General features: G+C 44.9%; 1 protein-coding gene across 8 annotated transcripts in view; it reads right to left on the bottom strand.

Moving 5' to 3' along the window:
* Positions 1 to 24,758, bottom strand: part of STAT1 (signal transducer and activator of transcription 1) — a 533,280-nt gene that overhangs the window by 219,543 nt on the left and 288,979 nt on the right. For all 8 annotated transcript variants that reach the window (XM_069225879.1, XM_069225877.1, XM_069225884.1 and 5 more), the window contains one exon: positions 11,830 to 11,965. In XM_069225879.1, coding sequence (XP_069081980.1) covers positions 11,830 to 11,965 — 136 coding nt within the window. The remainder of the gene's footprint in view (positions 1 to 11,829; positions 11,966 to 24,758) is intronic.

Below are 24,758 nucleotides of genomic sequence, written 5' to 3'. Positions count from 1 at the left end.
AGGCACAATTCCTTCCTTGAAACATGATACCAACAAATGATTTTTTTAGACTACAAAAGTAAACAGTTCTTAAAATGGACAGTCCTGTGTCTTCATGTTAAGAATGTCCCCTTTAGTTGGCTAGTGTTGGATATTTTTGTCACAAATGGTTTGCTGTACTAGCTTCACACCTTGATTGTAAAGCTAAGTTAAATAAATCATAGCTTCACTGATAGGCATAGCCAGGAGTTGGGCATTAATGTTGGACAGCCAATGTGCCCCCTGTTCTTTGTGTCGAATGGTATAGGAATGGGAGTATCAATTATTCAGCAGCTTCTCATAAACCATAAATATGTACTTTTTAGGTTGAGAGCAGCAATGCGCACGCGCTGCTTTTCCTACATGTTGGTATGTATCTGGGCTTTTAACTACGCCCATCACTATCACTCATTCATTCAAAAATCCTTTGTTTTTGTTGGTCAATGCTTTACGTTTGTCCCTCCTTGGAGCGGTTTTGTTACCGCCTTGGTCATCGACCCTGTTACATGGATGATTGCACTTTTGCAGATAACTTTGACTGCAAGCAAACTTCTTTTTCCTTTTGTGTCTCTCCTTTGCGCTCCCCCTCTGCGCTCACATCGGCAATGGCACTTTGAATTGGCTAGCTTATGTCAGCTGTTTCTTTTTATTTTCAGTTTGTGTGGCAAGAAAAGTCCAGTTAGAAGTTTACATCTCTAATAGCTCTAACTCGAGCAACGCGAGACCCATTGCATTACAAATGCTTGTTTTTTTAGCTGTGTTCCAATATTTTAGCAGTTTTATTGTTAACCCTTTTGCTTGCCCTCTGATGGTAAAATCATGATGCCATTTCACTGACAAATTACTGATTGGGAGGGGGTTGATTATAATCAGTATGAAAAACAAGGGTTTTGAAAAACAGTATAATCAGTTTTAATGAATCACATCTTCACTGTTATGCAGTTGCCTTCTTGTGCCACAAGCAGTGACAGCATACTATTGCATTGAAGCCGTGAGGTTCATATTTGCGCTGTGCTAGGTTTCACCTGCAAAGCACTGGAGCTGTGCTTTGGAAATCTGTTGTATTCAATATAAATCTTAAAAGGGACTTGAGTTGGCAATAATTAAAACTGCAACAAAAAAAGTAGAGAGGATTTTTTTGCAAAGTTTTTTTTAAAAAGAGGAAGCAGCAATTTATTAAGCATTGAATGAATACTTTTCTTCAGCTGAGTGTCAGACCCTGAGAAGTTCTCCCATGCGTCACCTGACTTTACATTTCGCCCATGCCAAATCTATTTGTCAATGTTTTTAGGTGGAGCGCGCAAGCGCTCTGGCATGTTGTAATCTATCTGTGGGCTTTTAACCACGCCCACCACACACCCATCACTATCACTCGATCATGGGCCTATCTTTCAAAAAATCCTTTGTCATCATTGGTAAATGCTTTATGTTTTTCCCTCCTTGGGGCGGTTTTGTTACCGCCTTGCCATCAACCCTGTTAAATGGATAAATGCACTTTAGCTGATACTTTTGACTGCGAGCAAACTTTATTCTTTTTGTGTCTCTTCTTTGCGCTCATGCTCATGGTGGCGGTGGCGCTTTGTATCGGCTTGCTTATGTCAACTGTTTTACTTTTCATTTTCAATTTATGTGCCAAAAAAGTCCAGTTAGGAATTTACAATGCTAATAGCTCTAGCCCGAGCAAATGCGAGACCTACTGCATTCCAAAGGTTTGTTCAACATGGCGGAGAGCAGTTGACCTGCTGTGAAACAAGGCTTGAAGTAAAAATAAAATAAAAAAAGAAAGTGCATGACCTCACGATTAAGGACCTACATTTTATCATTTTGGTAAAGTAATTATTTATGATGGCAGTTAAATGCAAAAGCCATTAGTAAAAAAATGCAGAGGGAATCTGTTGGCATTCCACGCACAGATAAAGGAATTGCTAACTACCAGGCACCTTGGGGAGGGTGTGGTGTTCCAGCCAGAGTCACTGACGGCAACTTGACATGCTGTCATTGTGAGAAAATCACCTTATCTTTCCTCGGCTAAAAATTAAAAAATGAGTCTGACTTTGTGTAATGTAACGGTTGCTCAAGCACAATTCAACAGCTATATTTAATATAAATCTTAAAAGGGGCTTACATCCCGCCCTCCTTGCTTTTCATTGGTTCCTGTGGTTGCCACTTACCTTTCCTCCATTTTTATTGGCTGTAGCATATTTCCTGCATTTACCAATGCTTTTTTTCTCATGTGTTAGCTCTTATCAGTTTCCCATCAACCAAGTACTGTTTCCATCTGCTTTTGTGGACCTATTTTTTTTTTTTAAGGGTTTTGCCTGCACAACGCTTGCCCTGTGCTTGTTCCTTCTGTGACTTCTTTGACTAACAATCTGCACATTTCAATACTGTCACAGTAGCAGCAGACGGCGTCATCAGCGCACTACTGAAAGGTAAGGGATGCTAGTCAGTGGAGGTTCAAGAAAGGAGCTGCAGACACAGTTCACTCCACCATGTCTCTGAAGGGGCAGAAATGCGGCTCTCACCGACTCTTGGCCTAACCACAAGATAAGGTGTTAATAGGGCTTTTTATGTATACAGGTCTTGCTGTTCCCTGTGTCACTTTAGAACATTTTCATGTGATGCAATGTACAAACCCATCTCAATGGTACTAGTTGTATTGACCTCAGAAGCATGAGAGACTGAGCTGCTCGTTAAGGATTCAACCAAGCGACTTGTCATGGGTTATGCGCTAAAATAACGAGTAACCAGGTGGTTTGTGTTAGTGTTGGTTGTATTTATTTCTTTCTTTCATCCTTTGCCTGTCACTTAAGTGTCCTTTTTGTCTCTCCTCCATGGTACCCTCTTCATACTTGTTTTATCTTCCTATTATTTCTTTAGCATTGAGGATGTATTCTGGCAGCCCGTAATACTCCAGCCAGTCCACCTCGGACAAAGAGCAAGAAAAGAACAAGTAACCGGAATCAGATAAGTGCTTCAAGGCTCAGGGATATGGGGTGGGAAAACCAGGAAGGTGTTCGTGAGTGACAGGTGGGGATTGTAAACTCTCAATGACTTAAAACTCGTGTTGTGACACTATGCATATGTGCCTTTAAGAGGGGCCCTCCAACAGAACCCCAAAATTGCCACACTTAGGGTGTGGTCTCTCCCCTGTCTCTTCACCACCCTTCCCCACCTTCCTTTGTAGTTATGTTTCTGTGCCACAAAGACCATACCTTGTCTAGCCATGCTCCTCCAGGAATGTGGTGTGGTTGTCGGGTCCGGACTCCTCCTCCATTGGCTCCCCAGCCCGCTCAGAGTAGTCTTACTCCTTTGTCCTAGTGTTCTGCCTTGTTGGGCTCTTCTTCTTCCTTCGTCTCTGGTCCAGTGTCCTCTCTCCTGGGCGTCCCTTGGCTCCACTCGCTCGGGTCCCACCTCTTCTCTCCTGCACGTCCCTGGCTCCACTCGCTCGAGTACCGCGTCTTCTCTCCTGTGCGTCCCTGGCTCCACTTGCTCATATCCTGCATCTTCTCTCCTGCATGTCCCTGGCTCCACTAGCTTGGGTTCCGCGCCTTTTCCTTCCTCTTCACACTCACCATCAGCTATCTTCTCCTTCTCTTCCTGCGCCTGTTCGCCCTCTTCATCGGACCGCCTCCGTAAGAAGTTCTCACTTCGGGAGAATCTGCTCTTCGTTGTTCTCCCGGGCACCTACCGGGGTTATCCCAGTAACCCGAGCCAGTGAACCGCACCAGAGTCGCCGCTGGAGCCCTGTCATACGACTTATCTTAGACAAGGAATTCTGCAATTGATGCCCACGATCAGCGAGCTCTTTTGATGGCGAGAAGGTAACTTTAGGGCAGGAGCTTGGATTCCTATGGCACCAGAAGCAGTTATGTCTTGCCACCCCTCTGCCACCATATACAGTACTATCCCATTTAACTAATCTCTACAATTTATAACCAGTAACAGCACAGTACGTTGCCTTTCTTAAAAAAGAAATCATAACACTTGAAAGGAGTTTCAGTGACTTATACTGCACAACTATTCACCAAGCTACAACTTGCAACAAAACAGGGTATTATTAATAGCGTAGGCAAAACCTAATGCATTTAGGAATGCTTGTTATGGGTAGTGTGGGTTTTAGGAGGAATAGGCAAATGCCTCTCTGTTTTTGCACTGCATGCTTGTATGCATTTAACAACCCACCTCACTTTGGACACAGCCTGACCCTTGTGTGGTTTTAAGGCAACAAAAATTGTTGGGTCTTTCAAAAGGGGTTTGTTCTACCACATAGTACATAAGGGTTTGCTTCACATCCAGAGTATGGAGAGCCCTTTCTGAGACTGAATCAGTTTTAATCAGTTTGGGGAAAATAAGTGGCAGCTCTATGAACTGGCTACAGTGGAAGGAGAAACTACCTTGGGAAGAAACTTAGGAATAGTGCGGCGGACAATACTATCCTTGTGGACTCGAAAGATAATGTTCTTTCAGCATTAAAGCTTGGAGATCACTGACACATCTGAGTGAGGTGATAGCCACAAGGAAGGTAAACTTCTAGGAGAGCAACTGAAGAGGGCATGAACAAAGAGGGATTCCATAGGGCTGTGGGTACATTTGGAGGAATGACTTTTCAGGCCTTCCATGAAAGCTTCAAACCGGAATCCTGAGGAATAGGCGTTCCATATTCTGAAGGGAGGCAGCCACTGCAGCTAAGTGGAGCTGAATGAAAGTGAAGGCTAGTCAACAGGTCTATAGGTGGAAAAGGTAGCAAACAGTGTCCTGGACACTTGCAGACAAAAGGTCAATATGTTGTAATAAGCAGTAGTGGATGAATCGTTTCCACTTTGCTGCATAGCAAGCATGAGAAGTGGGTCTGCATGCTTTTTAAGGATGTCTATGCATTCCCGAGGAAAGCATCAATAGCTAAACTCTAGGACCTCAGGAGTCAAATTGCGGGGCTGCGTGTTTTGGGGGGGTCTGGGTGCATGATTTCTCCAGGGCTCTGCATTATAAGGTCTGCCCTGTTGTGAAGCCTCTCGTTTGGAACCACCAAAGTTTTGAGAAGGGTGGTAAACCAGGTCTATCTGGCCTATGTGGGAGCTATCAGGCTAAGGGTAAGCGACGTCTGTCGTAGTCTACAAACCTGTACTGGAAGAGGTGGGAGAGGCAGAAAAGCATAGGCAAATATCCTGACTAGTTCATCCATAGTACACTGTCCACAGATTATGGGTGTGAGTATGTGAGTACCTGGAGACAAATCTAGGGCATTTTGCCATTTTGAGGTCTGTTGGGAACATCCCACGACTGGAAGTACTTGTGGGTAGTATTACCACTCTCAGACCTGTTACTGCATCCTACTGAGGAGGTCCACAAAGTTGTTGTCCTCTCCCGGAAGGTACTCCTCCCGCAGATGGACTCTCTGGTGGAGCACTCACCTCCAAATGGTCTGAGCTAATTACAAGAGCTGAGGAGAGTAAGTATCACCTTGCTTTTGTAGATAGTACATGGCAGTCATGTTGTTTGTATGAATGAGGCTTATTTTGCCCCCAATGTGACAAAGGAAGGCTTTCAGTGCTAGATGAACGGCCAACAGTTCTAGATAACTGATGTGGCGAGCCTGGTGACAGGGTGCCCAATGACCCTGGACAGTGAGGTCCTGTAAATGTACCCCCAATCCAACAGGAAAGTGTCAATTGTAATGGTGATCTACAGAATGGGATTGAGAAAGCACCGTCCCTATTATAGGTTGTTGATGTTCCACAACTGCAGAGAGAGACAAGTGCAGCTCCAGACCACAAATTCCCAGTGGCCATTCGCTTGAGACCATTGTTCCACTAAGCACTCCTGCAACGGGCACATGTGTAAGCTGGCGTGGAGGACTATGGATATGCAGGAGGCCATCATTCAGAGGAGGTGCATGACTGTTCTCACTGTGACTCAGTGATGTGGCTGAAAAAGAGGAAGCAATACCTGGAAGGCTTTCATCCTTGCAGGACTGAGATAGGCCCTGCCCACCTACTGAGTGGTGCATGGAATCTGAAGTGGGTGTAGGTGGGACTTGATGACACTGATGATAAACTCCAATTTGTATAAAAGGTTTATAGTAGCACTGCTGGTTAGTTGCACTCCTGATCAGCCAGCTGTCCAGGTATGCGAACACTTGAATTCTGTTGCACAGCTAACACTGCTAAACACTTTGTAAACACTCTCGGGGCAGTGGTGACACCGAATGGTAGCACCTTGAACTGATAATGTTTGCCACTTACCACAAGCCAGAGTTAGCGACGGAGAGCTGTGTGAGTTGGAATGTGAAGTAGATGTCGTTGAGGTTGATGGGAAATCAAGATGCCACCTTGTTGCAGCAGTGGTATGACATCCTGTAGTATCAATGTGGAAATGCTCTGAGAGGATGTACTCGTTGAGGGGCCTGAGGTCTCAGATAGGTCTGAGTGACCCATACGTCTTGGGATTAATAAAGTAGACAGAGTACATTGGTATTGTCGACAGAGTCTGTGGAGTGGGATGGTTGGAGGAGTGGAAGTGAGCTCCAAGCAGTAACCATGGCGTATGATGTCTAGCACCCACTGGTCTGAAGTGATGTGCTGCTATGTGGTGTAGAGCTCTTGAAGTCGACCCCGGACAGGTGCCTTATGTTTGGGGGAAGGGGGAGTGAGTCACTGCTTGGTGGGGAGCTCTGTTGGCAGGACCACCCTTTACAGTTGTTGCCTCTGCAGGTACAACAAAAGTAAACACTGGTGGAGGGCTGCTGGAGTTGAAAGGAGATGGACGTGGCTGTTGTAGTGGCCTTGGAGTCACCTTGGTAGGTGGACCACCGAAAAGACCCATGAAGACAGCGAATTTGAGGGACACCCATGACCTTGGCAGTCTCCGTGTCCTTCTTGATCTTTTCCAGCATCTGATCAACCTGCAGTCCAAAGAGATATTCCCCATCAAAGGGCAAGTTGAGGAGACGCTATCGGACATCTGGCTTGAATCCAAAGATACAAAGCTATGCATGCCTACAGATGAGGATGTTACAATAAATGTCACACTCCACAGTGTCAGCAACATCCAGGGCACAGTGTATCAAGGTGTTTGAGATGAGTTTACCTTCAGGGGCCAACTCTTGACCTCTTTTGCCCTACTCATACAGGAGGAGCTTATCCATCTCCTCCCAGTGTGCTGTCTCATATCTGGAAAGTAATCCAACTGAGTCACCAGTGCGTCAGTGGGTGGTGGATTGAGGAGTGACGAGCAACATAAATCTTCTTATTTTCCTTATCGCGTGGTATTATCATCGACAGTAAACAAGACAGATCCTACTATTTAATTATCCCATGAGGAGAATTGCATGTGTTTGAAATATGAGAGAGGCTGTTTTGTTTTGTGTAATTTCATTCAAACACCAATCATTATAGCAACAACATGACTTTCTAATTGTGCTGTTTATGTGATGTTTTCTCACTTGGGGTGCACTTTCTTCGCTATCACTTTCTCTATTACCTTTCACGTCATGATTAGAGTTTTTTCACTTGATGAGAGTAATTTACAATAATAAAAGCACATATAATTAAGTGTACATACTGGTTGTACTGTATATCATACTCAATGATTCTGTATATCATTGACAGATTATTCAGCGGTCTAGATAGGAGCACTGTTTTCAGATTAATTTGGTAGCAGGAAGTCCTACTTGATTATATATTATTCATAAGTTTCACATGAATGTTTGTTTTTGCTGAGATGTATAAACCCAGGTTCATGTGAACATTTGTGTAGCTTTTATGTTCGATTTGCTTATCGAAGAAGCTGTCGGCACAGACATGCCAGCCGGCTCCAAGTGGTTTAGCTTCAGTGTCTTCTTCAGCGCCAAGCCAAAGCTGAGCTTGGGGTCCGAAGTGTGTACTCGGCACCAACCATGACCAAGAGGCAGTGGCGGACCGAAATCCTGTTTACGGCTTCGAGACTGAATGCATGATCCCTCGGACGGGGTGCTCAGAATGCGATCATTGCCAGGGAAAAGGACAGGCTGGTCAGTACTCACTGCCTGCTGGATGGGAGGGACTTCCTGTACCTCCAGGTCAGAAACAGAGCTGGGTTCTGGCGGGAAAGCCTCTTTTTTTGGCAGCTGACTGCTCTGGCTTGCCCTCGAGGTCCTGGGTACCAAAGATGTTCAGTGTATAATCGCTAGGCCTCGATGTGCTCTGGTGAGATGTTGCAGGACCTGGCATAGATATGCCCAGGGGTATTTAGCATGACAGAGAGGAAAATAGTAATAGTAGAACATCATCAGTTCCATCACAGCAGAGACATGTCTGCTGTGGAGAAAAGACTGGGAAGGCCCCAAACAGCAACGCTGCAGCTTAGGCATCAACGTCACTCCAAACGGCAAACAGGCCAATTAGACACCCGCTGAGTCAATGCAGAAAAGTGTAATGCACAGAATAACAAAACCAACAGAGGAAAGAGGAACTGAGTAGGCACAGACAGATCACCATAATAGCTTCAATCAGGAGCTTGGTAACACATGTCCGAACTAGACGGCAAAAAGAAAACAATCTAACAATGGATCCGCATTACCAGCAATAGGTGGAGTCTCTGTACCGCATGACTCAAGACTTATTAGAAGAAAAACAACTTACACATTTGGGCCCAACACTAGATGCCAGGAGTACGCACGCCATGTGTATCTACAGCCATACGTGACTCAGACACATGGTTACAGTGCTGTGGTTGTCAGAGGAGTCTGTTTGGAGGGCAAGATTTTTAGGGAGTATCGCAGTAAGGAAGTTCTTAACTAATAAGGCTTGGTGCTTAAATGATTTGTGTTGTACTTGATGGGAGGGTTATCAATAGTGGGATATGAAGAATAAAGCTATTTGATCAGTCCAGCAAAGATAATGACTTTGCAGAACAGTGTGCTGGGAATGTATACAGACTTTGGAGACAACAAAGACTGAGTGTGAGGAAATGGGGTGTAGTACCTGGTGTGGTTGTGCAATCTCACCATATAATACACTTAGCAACCCCTTTAGGACCCTTAGGTTTCAACTGTCAAACCCTCAGCTCTACACTGGATACCAGTGGCACTGAGCAGCAAGGCTTACACAGAGGAACAAGGGTAGCCCATTTAAACAGCACCAAAACAACTGAAGAAGAAATCTACACAAAACTCAAGAAATCAGACACCAATTTATAAAAATAGATTGTATTTTCATAATAATTGAGACACTAAAACTAAAAAAATCCACAGGAGGGTTCCAGAGATAAAGATTATACAAGAAATAATAAATCAAAGCATTTTCATTCAACCACGAACAAGCCTTGGAAATCCAATGACTATGACACTTAGAAACTTTTTCAAGGAAAATGTAGGTACCGTATTTGTCGGTGTATAACACGCACCTCAAAAACTTAAATTTCGGTATGTACTATGGGTCCTTAACATTATATCGGCGTATAACACGCACACATCATTTGCCCCCTATTTTCAGGGAGAAAAAGTGCGTGTTATACGCCGATAAATACGGTAATTGTCAATGCTGTCGCGTATGAGCACTTGGGACAATCAGTTAAGGTAGGGAGCTAGTCAGGGGAACTAGCAAGCCACAGAAGGACCAGTCCTCAAGCAGTTCCAGGCACTTTATCTGCATTGCAATGGATTCAGGGGTCTTCCTGAAGGCACTCCTCAGTCCATGTAGATGGTGCGGGGGCATGATTGCAGGGTTGATATCCCACAAGATCCTCTCTGGTCTGGCCAAAGTTTAGTCACCACTGGACTACCAATCGCCCGATGTCAAGGTCACAGGCCCATCCTTCCCAGGTCAATAACTTGCCTTCTGAGGGTCCCAGCAGATCTCCGACAGCACTCCCGAGCTCAGTGAACCCGGGTGCAACTCGGTGAGTCAGGTCTTGTTCCCTGGTGCTGCACGGCAGTGGTGGTCGTGGCTTGAAGAATTTGAGCTACCAACTTGCCCCAGAAGGCTTCTTCAGCTATTTTGTACCTGTGCTGCGAGCGGGGGCCAGTCAGCTGGCCCTTGGAGTCTCTTAACTTGACTGGATTCTGGAGACAGTCTCTTCTTGAGCAGGACACAGCAGGCACAATCCCTTTCTGCGCTAACCACCAGGTGCAGCAAGTGCACTATTTGATGGTGCAGCTTTTCTTTGCTGGTCCCTCGGTGCAGCAGGGCGGTCCTCCCTCCAAGTCTATTGAGATCTGAGGACTGGGTGCCCAGGGTGCCCGTTTAATGGCTGGAAAGTGCCCTCAGGGCAGGATGCGGCTGGTAGCCAATTGTTCCCGCCCACCTGGTGACCACTTCCATTGGAGTGTGGCATCTGGCTATCCCAGGATGCACCATTCTGCCCACTCCCAAGATGGCAAAACCATTCTCTTGTGTTTAGTACTCACTAGCCCACCCCTGGGGTGTGGCTACCTCAGGTCTACACGCCCCGGGGAAAACCTCTCTCTAAGGCTTGTGCCAGCTTGTCTGCCTAAACAATGGGGCAGCCCTCCCTCCTGGTGTTACATATCTGCCCTTGATAGGCAGCTTACACATTAAAGCCTGCCTTTTGTGGCTAAAACCCAAGTGACTTCCTGCAGGAGGAAGGCGACAGCTTCCCTGCCCTGCAATCCCTCATTGTTATCCTTCCTGAGACTCATAGGCATATCTATCCAGGAGGGCAGAAAACTGTCCTGTGGAACCAACTTCATTTGTGCATGGGAAGGTGCACATTTTTTAATGGCAACAAAGTGGCAGCTTTGTAAAAGCTGCACAATGCAACAAGTTACATTAAGTGCCCCTTGAGATACAAGTCGGGCTTAAAGAAATTTGATACCTCAAAGTGCCCACTTTGGTTGCACTGTTCAGGAGTTAGCACAGCTGTATGGTCAGCCTGTAACCCTGTACTCGGCAACTGGGCGACCAAGTCTTTCCATAGTAAAAGTGGTAGTTCTGCATGTTTACTGTCAGGACATGTAAAAGACATGTCCTGCCTGTGTTATATGCTGCACCCTGTTTTAGGACTTGGTGGGGGAGGTAGTGGCTTTGTCATTACTCTCAATGGCAAAGTTAGGCTAGCAGTGCACGACTGCTCTACCAGCCTGTAGTGAAGGACTGGTGGGGGGGGGTCTCGTTTTATGTGAGGTACCTTCAAGGAGGCACAACAAGTGCTGCAGCTCATGGATACTTCGAACATACATGCCCTGGGTACCAGGGTACCATATACTAGGGACCTACAAAAAAACAGAGGGCAACCATGGTAAACCAGGAAGAATTTAATAGAATTCAGTCCATCTGTTTTAATTGTTCTTCAAATTATACATTCCTCCTGTCAAATCTCCCAACTCTAAAACCCTTAAAACAGAGAGAGAGTATGGCAGGTACAACCAGGCCCACCAATGTTATCCTGTGTGTAGTTGCCTAACACAGGGCACAGGATGTGCCACCCATGTCCCCTCACCCTCAAGACATTCCGCTAGCAAGGTGGATCGTATGTTCTTGACATGAACAGTTAAATAGGTGGAACAAACTTTGCAGGTTGTAGTATCATGTTAGCCAGAACTATGACATTTATTTAAATACATTTTGGGACTGATGACATTCATGTTTAGCTTCATGTAGGTGCCACGTTAGTCCTAATATATTCATTTTCTTTATGGATACCTAAAAACGATGGAATTTGACCTCATCCCTAACAGACAACATGGCCCCTCTGGATAAAGCCTTTGTCTTCCCAACAGCGTAATCAGAAAACATGATGATTTTGTGTGCAGAAGGATAAAAAAACAAAGGCAACTTAAAAATAATTTACAATGCTCCAATATGAACATACCTAACAGTTTTTCTCCCAACATATTCAACTGATCTTGGTTCAGTCCCCTTTTTGTTACAGATGAAAACTGCCAGCTCAAAACATCAGATAGTTGGGGCCATCTTGCAGCTGGTGGGTTCAGAAAGAAAGACAGCGTCTAAACAAAGAAAGGCCAATATTAGCACCACAAAAAGGATTTATGTGACTGTGTGCATACACATATAAAAAAACTGAATAAGACAACAAATGCAGCGTCACAAAACTACACTAAAATTTTCTTTCAATTTCCACATATAGAATACAGGCCACGCTGTCTTTCTTCAACAATCACAACCACGTGGAATACACACATTGCATTCAGGCCTCTGGTTTCCACAAATTGAAGGGATACTCAATGCAGCTGGACCTGCAGATGAAAACTGTACATGTACCAAGTTTGTACCAAAGATAAGCCCGACCAGGCCCTACTGTAAGCACATCAGCAGATCTATTACTCCAAGGACTTCCTGCTCGCCCCAACTACCAAGACAGCCATTCACCTGACTCAGAAGGTAAGGAAATCAGAGAAGGTTCTGATCCTTCAACTCAGGCACTACCAACTTCAGAGCCTCTTAATCAATGTTCATTCTCAATCCAAGCACACACTTCCTGACCAGATGGTGTTGGTAGATCATAATCTGGACATGCCTGCTATCAGAGAAAACTTGCTACTTGTTTTCTGTCTCTGATATTATTCTGCCCAAATCGCCAGACTAAAAAATTAGGATTATGTTAGGAGGAGTTGTGGCAGCATTATTAATCAACACATTCACCTCAGAACAACGTATTCCTTTCTCACAGGCTGAGGTAATGATGAATGAATTGTTCTCTCCCCTCACCAATCTATCCAATGCTTTTTCCTCTGTCACCTGTTCTAACCTTTTCCTCGAACACCCTCCTGGCGTTGCGTGGTACTATGGAGTTTCTTCTCAATTTTGAGGCTCTCTACAATTCTTCCACTATGACTGTTCTACTTCTTGGCAACATTAACTTATGTGTGGCTCTACCTTGTTGAAGTGATGTTTGATTAATGTTACAGTCTCTCTACAATTACTCCGTAGTCCATTCTATAACATTCCCTCACAACATGCATGCCACCCTTTAGACCTGTTTTTTCCTGCTATCCCACTCTTGTGACAGGACGTTTTACTTCACATCTCTCTTTGACTATGCAATTATATGCTTAACTGATTTGTTTCAATCCACATTTCACACTTTTTAATTTCTAGTTTTCAACATTGGTCTTGATTATTTTCTTGTGACCTTGCCATTATATTTTGTTTACTGCCTACCTTAACTGATAGACAAACATACATTCCCCAAACTAATGTATAGATATTTACTGCTTTCAATGACGTATCTTTTGAAAACCTCTACTTTCAAAAGATCTCACCCATCAGCTCCTCTTATGAACTTGGTGCCAGGAAATCAACAAACAAGCTTAAGTAACACATGCAGGAAAAAAACTACAGGCCTAAAGTCGTACATTTAGTGGAACTAGCAATCTAGAAAAGAGATGTCTTTTCTGCCAGAAACCTGTATTAAAATATTTTTTTAACATTTCTAAAGTAATTCTAAGCACTGAAAACTTAGTGATCATGCAGATAAATCATGTGCCATTATCTTCTCTGAAGTCTTATGCAAGGAGAAATATTCTTTCTTAGTTCCAAAATCAATAGCATTTGTAGAATGATTTCTATTTTTTAATTTCCTGCCATTTCTGAATTCTCACCTTGTCCACACTTTTATCATTTCTTGCTGCTGACTTGGGAGAATATCAATAAAATAACTTGTCTTCATTAGACCTGTGTCACCTCGTGACCCCATCCTGTTCATCTAAAGAAAGAAGTCACTAATGTAGTCCCAATTCTTTTCCTAAAGTCTTAATCTCCCAATAGTGAGCACTTATGTTCCTAATTGTATTAAATAAGTCACTGTCACATCCCTACAGAAAAAAACACAATGCGGACCCTATTGATATGAAAACAATGCCTTAATCCACTTCTGCCCTTACAAATAAGAATTCTGAAAAAGGTTATGAATTTGCACTTCTCTCACTATCTAGAAGACAGCGTCTTTTTGGATGTTCATGGCTGAGGCAGTTTCCATTCCTCATTTCAAATCTGACTACATGCCCCTTTCCTACAGTACACCAAGTGGCATAACAGAGCTGCCAACACTACTCCATTCTTTGTTAGCCAACGGTAGACTTGTATGTTGAGGGGCAGACTGCAGTGCTCATCCTGGGCAGGAGGATCCTTCAGAAGCATATGCACTGTGAATGCCCACCCCAGAGGACTTGAGGAGGGGTACCTGGATACTGGTAAAAGGGGCGAGGCATTGGGGATGACCGCCATGGATGGGAATGACCAAAGTACCCCCCTCAGTACGCATGTATGTTTGGCCTTCTCAGGCCTGCCAAACACACATGCACACTGTGCTCTCTCCAGCCCGGCAACAGAGTGCTGGCACAGGTTCCCACTCTGCCTGGGAGGCCAATCCTAATGCTGCTCTGAGCAGTATCAGGATTGGCCACAGGGCAGGCTGAGAGCCTGTGCCTGCAGGAGAGAAGCTCACCCCCCCACCTCCACCCTGCACCACCCTGCCCCTTCAAAGCCCCACGAGCCGCTACTGGACTATATTCCCTTCAGCCTAAAATGAAAGCCTGCTCTGAGACCATAACCAACTGTACCCTTTTCCTCTGAGATGATACACAGCAGGCATATTTAGGTCAAAGTTCCTTGGCCTGAATTCATTACTTGAGTGAACAATTCCATGTCATAAAGTAGAAGTCTGCCCCACCTCCAGACTTCTGTGACCTTTGCTGAATATCTTACCATTCTACAATATGTTAAAGGTCAGTGGTGAAATACATTCTATGCGAATTATAATTCAGCTGAAAAAATATCAATTTAGAATTGCTAGGGACTTCATTGACATGGTCATATAGTCAGTACCTCATCTAATATGACACCTATGCTCGGATCCTGCACCAACTTTTTCATTTTTTAAGCAATTAATCTGATGAGTCCCTCACTATTTAAAGGGTTAATGGTGGTGGTGATCACAGTTTCTATGAATTATGGAAGGGGGAAAATATTGAGAGGGGATCAGCTGGCTTCTTATAAAGTAGATCAGAGCAAGGCCCGCTTAATAAAGTCTACATGAAGTGAGTCATTGAGAAGCCCCAAGGACTAGAATGCGGATGACCAGAATTGACATAAAAAGTTACTATGTTACCAGTGGTTGATTGGCAGCCGAGGCAAAATCCAGAACTGTGAGCATGTTGAACCTATATTCTCTCTGATTTCTGTCTATTTCAAGACACAGATGGATACAGAGTATTTTCTTCTGTATCTAGATTTTACTAATTTAGGCCAAGGTTTTATGTTAGTGGACTGTTGGCTTAAACCATGTGACCAACGAGTGTCTTTAGGTCACAACATTATACATGTTAAAAGCTGTGGCTCACTCCTAACACTAATACAATTTACTAGTCCCTACTGCTCACTCCAGCCTCCAATCCCACAGTGCTCCTACATTGACTGTGACAGGAACATTCTGACATACCCACGCATGTTGAGGCTTGGCACCGCAGGGGCACTGTTGTGGGTTGTAGCTCCAGATCAGCACACAGTCCTCATGCATTAAACAGAAACCAGTTGCGACAATGGTGTCCCCAATGTGTCAAGTTCCAGTCTATCAGCCCACAAACACACTTCATCCTCAGATTATAACATCTCTTCTTGTCCTATCAACTGGCTGCTGGACGTTTGAGGACTTTGACTTTAAACTTGAAATTAAGTGGGGGATCTAGCTCCTGTTGAAATGGGTAATGTGGGCTTTTGTACATATTTGCTGGCAATTCAACTACACAGGGTCAGAACAACAGAGCAGCACAGCCAGTCTTGCATACCAAATTATTAATGAAGAGGTAACCCTCTAATACATTTTACAGAACACTGAATGGCTGTGTTAGTGTGCCATATTGCATTTGAGTCTAAAACTACTACTGCCACCTCTTAGAGTAAGCTAAGGCGCCACAACTATACTGCCACTGGAAAGTCAAGTGTGAGTAAGGAATAACTTGCTTTCTAAATTTAACACTATTGTATGTGAGGCCTCTAGAAAACATCAGTATTCACCACACATATTGTCACATAACAAACGACTGTCCCAGGACCCAAACAAAAGCCTTTAAAGAAAGCATTTGCACCTTGACAAAATATTCAAGGTAGTATAATGGCTAGTGTACTGAATAAGACCTACAAAAAAAGATTGTTCTAATATTAGTGCCCTAGGCATTTGACAATAAATATACGGGGCAGAAATCACAAAATGACAATATTTTATTTCCTAACAGGATACAACTCATCAAGGGAATATCAACATGGGTGTAGAGACAGAGGACCAACTGGCAGGAACGGCAAGCTAGCCAACCACACACATCTTAAGTCACAATTATCTCAGAAAAATCACTTCAACCAAAGTGGATTTGGATCATGCAAACATGCCTGGCATTCAATAAAAGGACAGAGAACCATTTTACGCACATTAATGTACAAGTTACTTACCTTCGGTAATTAAATATCTGGTAGAGACATATTCTAGTTGCAGAATCCTTACCTCAGAATTTCCCCCAGTCGACAGACTGGATCCGGAGATTTTTCTTCGAGCAATACCCTTGCGTGCCGGTCAACTCCGCGGATGTCGTAGTTGCTGTGATGACGTCGGGAGTAGTATATAGACGCCGCCTTCGCGCAGTGATGTCAGTTTCTTTTAACGACTTTCCACGCCAAATCGCAGAGATGCTAAGAACACTGAGATTGGTGCGCCTGAGCTAAGGACCTGAAAGGGGAATCCCTGACCGTAGAAATAAGTTTGCAAGCGGGGAGGAGGGGGGCAAGGAATTTGCAACCAGAATACCAAAGGTAAGTAACTTGTACATCTGATAGAGACTTCTAGTTGCAGATTCCTTACCTTAGAATAGATACCCAAGCAATGCCATCCTCAGTGGTGGGCTGCAAACCAAGATCATACTAGGACCAAACCAAAGTAGACTTCCCGACAGACCTGACTGTCCAGGCAGTAGTGTTTAGCATACGTGTGCAGGGATGCCCACGTAGCTGCCTGGCAGATATCCAGGACAGGAAATCTGCGTGCTAACGCAGTGGAAGCAGCAGTTGCTCTGGTGGAATGAGCATGCAAGCCTTAAGGGGGTTTCTTTTTGGCCGAAGCGTAGCACATTTTGATCAAAAGAAGCACCTATCGAGAGATGGTACGCTTTTGCACCGCCTTCCCTTTTTTCGCACCCACATACCCAACAAAGAGTTGATCGTCCACCCTGAAATCTTTAGTACGATTAAGATAGAACGCCAACGCTCTTTTTGGGTCCAGACGGTGGATTCTCTCCTCCTCATGAGAAGGATGTGGGGGTGAGTAGAAAGTAGGCAGGGTGACAGACTGGCCTACATGAAAAGGCGTAACCACCTTTGGAAGGAAAGAAGCCTTAGTGCGCAACACCACTTTGTCAGGGTGCACAGACAAGTATGGAGGTTTAGATGAAAGGGCTTGAAGCTCACCCACCCTGTGAGCAGAGATAATGGCAACAAGAAGGAAAATGTCACTTACCCAGTGTACATCTGTTCGTGGCATTAGTCGCTGCAGATTCACATGCTGTGCACAGTCCGCCGTCTGGTGTTGGGTCGGAGTGTTACAAGTTGTTTTTCTTCGAAGAAGTCTTTTCGAGTCACGAGACCGAGGAACTCCTCCTACTTTGGTTCCATTGCGCATGGGCGTCGACTCCATGTTAGATTGTTTTCCCCGCAGAGGGTGAGGTAGGAGTTGTGTATGTTAGTAATAGTGCCCATGCAATGGAATGAATAAGTATGTACAAAATGAAGGTTAAAGTAATATATTTACAAATGTACAAATGTTGAAGATTACTTCCAAACGGCTACAGGCTCCCGGGGAGGCGGGTGGGCGCATGTGAATCTGCAGCGACTAATGCCACGAACAGATGTACACTGGGTAAGTGACATTTTCCGTTTGGTGGCATGTGTAGCTGCAGATACACATGCTGTGCATAGACTAGTAAGCAGTTATCTCCCCAAAAGCGGTGGTTCAGCCTGTAGGAGTGGAAGTAATTTGAAATAAAGTTCTTAGTACAGCTTGACCTACTGTGGCTTGTTGTGCAGATAACACGTCTACACAGTAGTGCTTAGTAAATGTGTGAGGCGTAGACCATGTTGCTGCCTTACATATTTCGTTCATTGGAATATTTCCTAGAAAGGCCATGGTAGCACCTTTCTTTCTGGTTGAGTGTGCCTTTGGTGTAATAGGCAGCTGTCTCTTTGCTTTAAGATAGCAGGTTTGGATGCACCTAACTATCCATCTAGCTATACCTTGTTTTGATATTGGATTTCCTGTATGAGGGTTTTGAAATGCAATAAATAGTTGTTTTGTTTTCCTAATTAGTTTTGTTCTGTCAATGTAGTACATTAGTGCTCTTTTGATGTCTAATGTATGTAGTGCTCTTTCAGCTATTGAGTCTGGCTGTGGAAAGAACACTGGCAATTCTACTGTTTGATTTAAGTGGAACGGTGAGATGACCTTTGGTAAGAATTTTGGGTTGGTTCTTAGAACTACCTTATTTTTGTGTATTTGAATAAATGGTTCTTGTATAGTAAATGCCTGAATTTCACTTACTCTTCTTAGAGATGTAATCGCAATGAGAAATGCAACTTTCCACGTTAAGTATTGCATTTCACAAGAATGCATGGGTTCGAAAGGTGGACCCATGAGCCTTGTCAAGACAATGTTGAGGTTCCATGAAGGAACAGGGGGTGTCCTTGGTGGTATTATTCTCTTTAGGCCCTCCATAAACGCTTTAATGACAGGTATTCTAAATAGGGAAGTTGAATGAGTAATCTGCAGGTAAGCAGATATTGCTGCGAGATGTATTTTTATGGAATTAAAAGCTAGATTTGATTTTTGTAGATGTAGTAAATATCCTACTACATCTTTTGGAGATGCATGCAATGGTTGGACTTGATTATTATGGCAGTAACAAACAAATCTTTTCCATTTACTTGCATAGCAGTGTCTAGTGGATGGCCTTCTAGCTTGTTTTATGACCTCCATACATTCTTGTGTGAGGTTCAAGTGTCCAAATTCTAGGATTTCAGGAGCCAAATTGCTAGATTCAGCGATGCTGGTTTTGGATGCCTGATCTGTTGTTTGTGTTGTGTTAACAGATCGGGCCTGTTGGGTAGTTTGACATGAGGTACTACTGAGAGGTCTAGTAGTGTGGTATACCAAGGTTGTCTTGCCCATGTTGGTGCTATTAGTATGAGTTTGATTTGACTCAATCTGTTTTCTAGATATGGAAGGAGAGGGAGAGGGGGAAAAGCATACGCAAATATCCCTGACCAATTCATCCATAGAGCATTGCCTTGAGATTGCCGGTGTGGGTACCTGGATGCGAAGTTTTGGCATTTTGCGTTTTCTTTTGTTGCACATAGATCTATTTGAGGTGTTCCCCAAATTTGGAAGTAAGTGTTCAGGATTTGGGGGTGAATGTCCCATTCGTGGACCTGTTGGTGATCCCGAGAGAGATTGTCTGCTAGCTGGTTCTGGATCCCTGGAATAAACTGTGCTATTAGGCGAATGTGGTTGTGAATTGCCCAATGCCATATTTTTTGTGTGAGGAGACACAACTGTGTCGAGTGTGTTCCCCCCTGTTTGTTTAAATAATACATTGTCGTCATGTTGTCTGTTTTGACAAGAATGTATTTGTGGGTTATCATTGGTTGGAATGCTTTCAACGCTAGAAATACTGCTAACAATTCTAGGTGATTTATATGAAACTTTCTTTGATGTACGTCCCATTGTCCTTGGATAGTGTGTTGATTGAGGTGTGCTCCCCACCCTGTCATGGAAGCATCTGTTGTTATCACGTATTGTGGCACTGGGTCTTGGAAAGGCCACCCTTTGTTTAAATTTGTACTGTTCCACCATAGAAGCGAGATGTATGTTTGGCGGTCTATCAACACCAGATCTAGAAGGTGACCCTGTGCATGTGACCATTGTGATGCTAGGCAGTGTTGTAAGGGCCGCATGTGCAATCTTGCGTTTGGGACAATGGCTATGCATGAGGACATCATGCCTAGGAGTTTTAAGACCATCTTTGCGTGTATCTTTTGTGTTGGATACATAGCTTGTATCACCTTGTGAACATTTTGAACCCTTTGTGGACTTGGAGTGGCTATCCCTTTTGTTGTGTTGATTGTCGCTCCTAAGTATTGCTGTGTTTGACACGGCAAAAGATGTGACTTTGCATAGTTGATGGAGAAACCCAGTTTGTAAAGGGTTTGTATAACATAATCTGTGTGGTGTAAACACTTTGTTAGCGAGTTGGTTTTGATTAACCAATCGTCTAGGTACGGGAACACGTGTATTTGCTGCCTCCTGATATGTGCAGCTACTACTGCTAGACATTTTGTAAAGACTCTTGGTGCTGTCGTTATTCCGAATGGCAACACTTTGAATTGGTAATGTATTCCTTCGAATACGAACCTTAGGTATTTCCTGTGCGAGGGATGTATCGGTATATGGAAATACGCGTCTTTTAGATCTAACGTTGTCATGTAGTCTTGCTGTTTCAGTAGTGGTATTACGTCTTGTAACGTGACCATGTGAAAGTGGTCTGATTTGATGTAGGTGTTTAGTGTTCTGAGATCCAATATTGGTCTCAGACTTTTGTCCTTTTTCGGTATTAGAAAGTACAGTGAGTAAACTCCTGTGTTCTTTTGTGTTTTTGGTACTAATTCTATTGCGTCTTTTTGCAGTAATGCTTGAACTTCTAGTCCTAGAAGGTCTATATGCTGTTTGGACATCTTGTGTTTTTTCGGTGGGACGTTTGGAGGGAGTTGGAGAAATTCTATGCAATAACCATGTTGGATAATTGCTAAGACCCAAGTGTCTGTTGTTATCTCCTCCCAAGATTTGTAGAACTGGCTTAGTCTTCCCCCCACTGGTGTTGTGTGAAGGGGTTGAGTGACTTGTGAGTCACTGCTTGTTTTGAGGGGTTTTGGGCCCTTGAAATTTTCCCCGGTTTCTTGGGAATTGGCCCCCTCTGTATTGGCCCCGAAAACCTCCCCTTTGATACTGTCCCTGGTAGGTAGACGGTGTTGTTTGTGAGGTGCTGGCTTGTGTGGCTTGACCTCGAAACCCTCCTCTGAAAGTAGTTTTGCGAAATGTGCCAAATGTGCCTCTGCCCTGCGGGGAATAGAGTGCGCCCATGGCTTTAGCTGTGTCAGTGTCTTTCTTTAATTTTTCAATTGCAGTGTCCACTTCTGGTCCAAACAATTGTTGTTCATTGAACGGCATATTGAGCACTGCCTGTTGTATCTCAGGTTTGAAGCCGGATGTGCGCAGCCATGCGTGCCTCCTTATCGTTACAGCAGTATTTATAGTTCTTGCAGCTGTATTTGCTGCATCCATAGAAGAACGGATTTGGTTGTTGGATATGTTTTGTCCCTCTTCAACCACTTGTTTTGCCCGTTTTTGGAATTCTTTGGGGAGGTGCTCGATGAGATGCTGCATCTCGTCCCAATGGGCTCTGTCATATCGCGCAAGGAGTGCCTGCGAGTTGGCGATGCGCCACTGATTTGCAGCTTGTACTGCAACCCTTTTCCCGGCTGCATCAAACTTTCGGCTCTCCTTGTCTGGAGGTGGTGCGTCGCCTGATGTGTGCGAGTTGGCTCTTTTACAAGCTGCTCCTACGACAACTGAATCTGGTGTCAGTTGTGATGTAATAAAAGCAGGGTCTGTGGGTGGTGCCTTGTATTTCTTCTCCACCCTTGGGGTTATTGCTCTGCTTTTAACTGGCTCCTTAAAGATTTGTTTAGCGTGCCTTAGCATTCCCGGGAGCATAGGAAGGCTTTGATAATTGCTATGGGTGGAGGACAGGGTGTTAAAAAGGAAGTCATCCTCGATAGGCTCTGAATGTAGTGATACGTTATGAAACTCTGCTGCCCTAGCTACCACCTGAGCATACGCTGTACTGTCCTCAGGTGGTGAGGGCTTAGTGGGGTACGACTCAGGGCTATTGTCCGATACTGGGGCGTCATAGAGATCCCATGCGTCCTGGTCATCTTGGCTCATGGTGGTATGAGCTGGTGATTGTGACGGAGTCTGTGCCGGTGATATATGAGTTGCCGGTGGTGGAGAGGGTGGTGGAGTTACCTTCTTCACCACTTTTGCTTGTGGTGTTTTTTCTTGTTGTTGGAAATCTAGTTTCCTTTTTCTTCTGATTGGGGGAAGGGTGCTGATCTTCCCTGTACCACTTTGTATAAAGATCCGCTTTTGCGTGTGATCTACAGCTGTTGTTTGTAATTCCTCCTCAAATCTGTGTTTTTGAAGTTGGGAGGACAGTGATTGTTCCTCTGAGTAGGAACTGGCTTTCGGTTCGGTTGCTGGGCGTTTTGGCACCGAAACCGTGTCTTTTGTTGTTTTCGGCTCCGAAGAGATTTTCCTCTTTTTCGGTGTCGTACCTTCTTGGCGTCGACCATCTTCGGTGCCGCTATCTCTGTGCTGAGCAGCTTCGGTGCCGCTGTCTCGGTGTCGACCCTTTTCTGCGTCAGTTTCTCGTTCCCGAGATTGCTGCGTGCCTGTGTCTCGACCTGAGTCGGACGATCTCGGCACCAGCTCGCCCTTTTTCGGTGCCGATGGGCGGTCACCTACTTTATGGGTTGAGCCATGGCCTGTCGGCAGTGGCGTCCCCTGGGCTTTGTCTATTTTTCTATGTGATGCTTGTTTCGACGTCTTACTCACGGTTTCTTCGACGTCGAATTCTTCGGAATCCGATTCATGGATGGAGAATGTTTCTTCTTCTCCCTCTTCCTCGAACCGTTGTTGTCCTGTAGGCGTGGACGCCATCTGCAACCTTCTGGATCTTCGGTCTCGGAGCGTTTTTCTCGACCGAAACGCTCGACAGGCCTCACACGTTTCTTCTTTGTGCTCGGGTGACAGGCACAAGTTACAGACCAAATGTTGGTCTGTATAGGGATATTTACTGTGGCATTTAGGACAGAATCGGAACGGGGTCCGTTCCATCAGTCTCAATGTTGCACGCGGTCGGGCCGACCAGGCCCCGACGGGGGATCGAAATTACCCCGAAGGGCTACCGGAGCTCTTCAAGATTCGGTGTCGATTCTAATCTAACCCGATACCGAACGAAACAATACCGACAAATTTTCAGTTGATTCTGACTAACTTTCCGACCCGAAACACGGAGCGAAAAGGAACACGTCCGAACCCGATGGCGGAAAAAAAACAATCTAACATGGAGTCGACGCCCATGCGCAATGGAACCAAAGTAGGAGGAGTCCCTCGGTCTTGTGACTCGAAAAGACTTCTTCGAAGAAAAACAACTTGTAACACTCCGACCCAACACCAGACGGCGGACTGTGCACAGCATGTGTATCTGCAGCTACACATGCCACCGAACAGAATGTTTTGAAGGTGAGGAGCCACAAGGGACAATCGTGCATCGGCTCAAAGGGAGTACACATTGAAAATAAGTAAGGACAAGATTGAGGTCCCACTTAGGCATGATAAATGGAGTGGGAGGAAATAAATGGGTGAGGCCTTTAGAAATCTACTTACAATAGGAGATTTAAAAAGTGAGGGCTGATCGGGTAACCTAAGGAAGGACGAATGGCAGATAAATACCCTTTAAGGGTGCCCAAAGCAGAGCCCTGCTGGGCCAAAGAAAGAATGAAGAGAAGAACCTCGGATAGAGATGCAGAGAGGGGATCAACAGATTTGTTGCTGCATCATGCCACAAATTTATTCCAATGACAGGCGTATACAGTTTTGGTTGAGGGACGCCTGGCTGCCAAGATAACATCGCAGACTTCAGGTGGAAGATCAAAAGTCGTAAACTGTCGCCGCTCAATCTCCACGCATGAAGGCAGAGGTTGGACAGGTTCGGGTGAAGAACCGTCCCCTGTTGCTGCGACAGAAGATCCGCCCGAAGAGGCAGTCTGAGTGGAGGATCGATGGACATGCTCAATAGCTCTGGATACCAGACTCTCTGTGCCCAGTCCAGAGCCACCAAGATGACTTGGGCCAGGTCATTCCTGATCTTCTTGAGAACTCTGGGCAGAAGTAGTATAGGCGGAAAGGCATAAAGGAGACTGGAGTTTCACTCAAGATGAAAAGCGTCTTCGAGCGAGTGACGCCTTGGAAACTCCAACGGGCAAAACAGCTGACATTGCGCGTTCTCGGTGGAGGCGAACAGATCTAACCAAGACTCTCCCCACTGCTGAAAGAGAGCTTGTGCCACCTCCGGATGGAGAAGCCATTCATGATCGGATGTGCATCGACGGCTGAGTTTGTCCACTCTGGCTTTGAGGGAACCCGCCAGATATTGAACCATCAGGGTAATGCCCTGTTGTTCCAGCCATGTCCAGAGGCGTAGAACCTCCTGACAAAGGGTCCAGGACCCTACTCCGACCTGTTTGTTGCAGTACCACATGGCAGTAGTATTGTCCATGAACACCTGCACTACTTTCCCTTTGAGAGAGGAAAGATATGTGTTCAACGCAAGTCTGATCGCTTGGAGCTCCAGAAGATTGATATGGAGCCCAGACTCCGCCGGAGACCAGAGGCCTCTGATCTTCACCTCTCCCATGTGGCCGCCCCAACCCAGAAGTGACGCGTCTATCACTACAGAGAGATCTGGTTGGGGAAGGGAAAGGGATCTGCCATGGACCCAATGTGGATTCGAAAGCCACCACTACAGGTCTTTTGCAGTCCCCTCCGAGATCTGGACCATGTCAGAGAGATTCCTGAAAAAAGGGAGCGTCTGAGAGGGTGACAGGTGTGACTTTGGCACATTTATA

Source organism: Pleurodeles waltl, chromosome 3_1 (genome assembly GCF_031143425.1).
Source record: "Pleurodeles waltl isolate 20211129_DDA chromosome 3_1, aPleWal1.hap1.20221129, whole genome shotgun sequence".
Lineage (NCBI taxonomy): Eukaryota > Metazoa > Chordata > Amphibia > Caudata > Salamandridae > Pleurodeles > Pleurodeles waltl.
The sequence above is the reverse complement of the archived record's forward strand: the minus strand, read 5'-3'. Positions and strand labels throughout refer to the sequence as shown.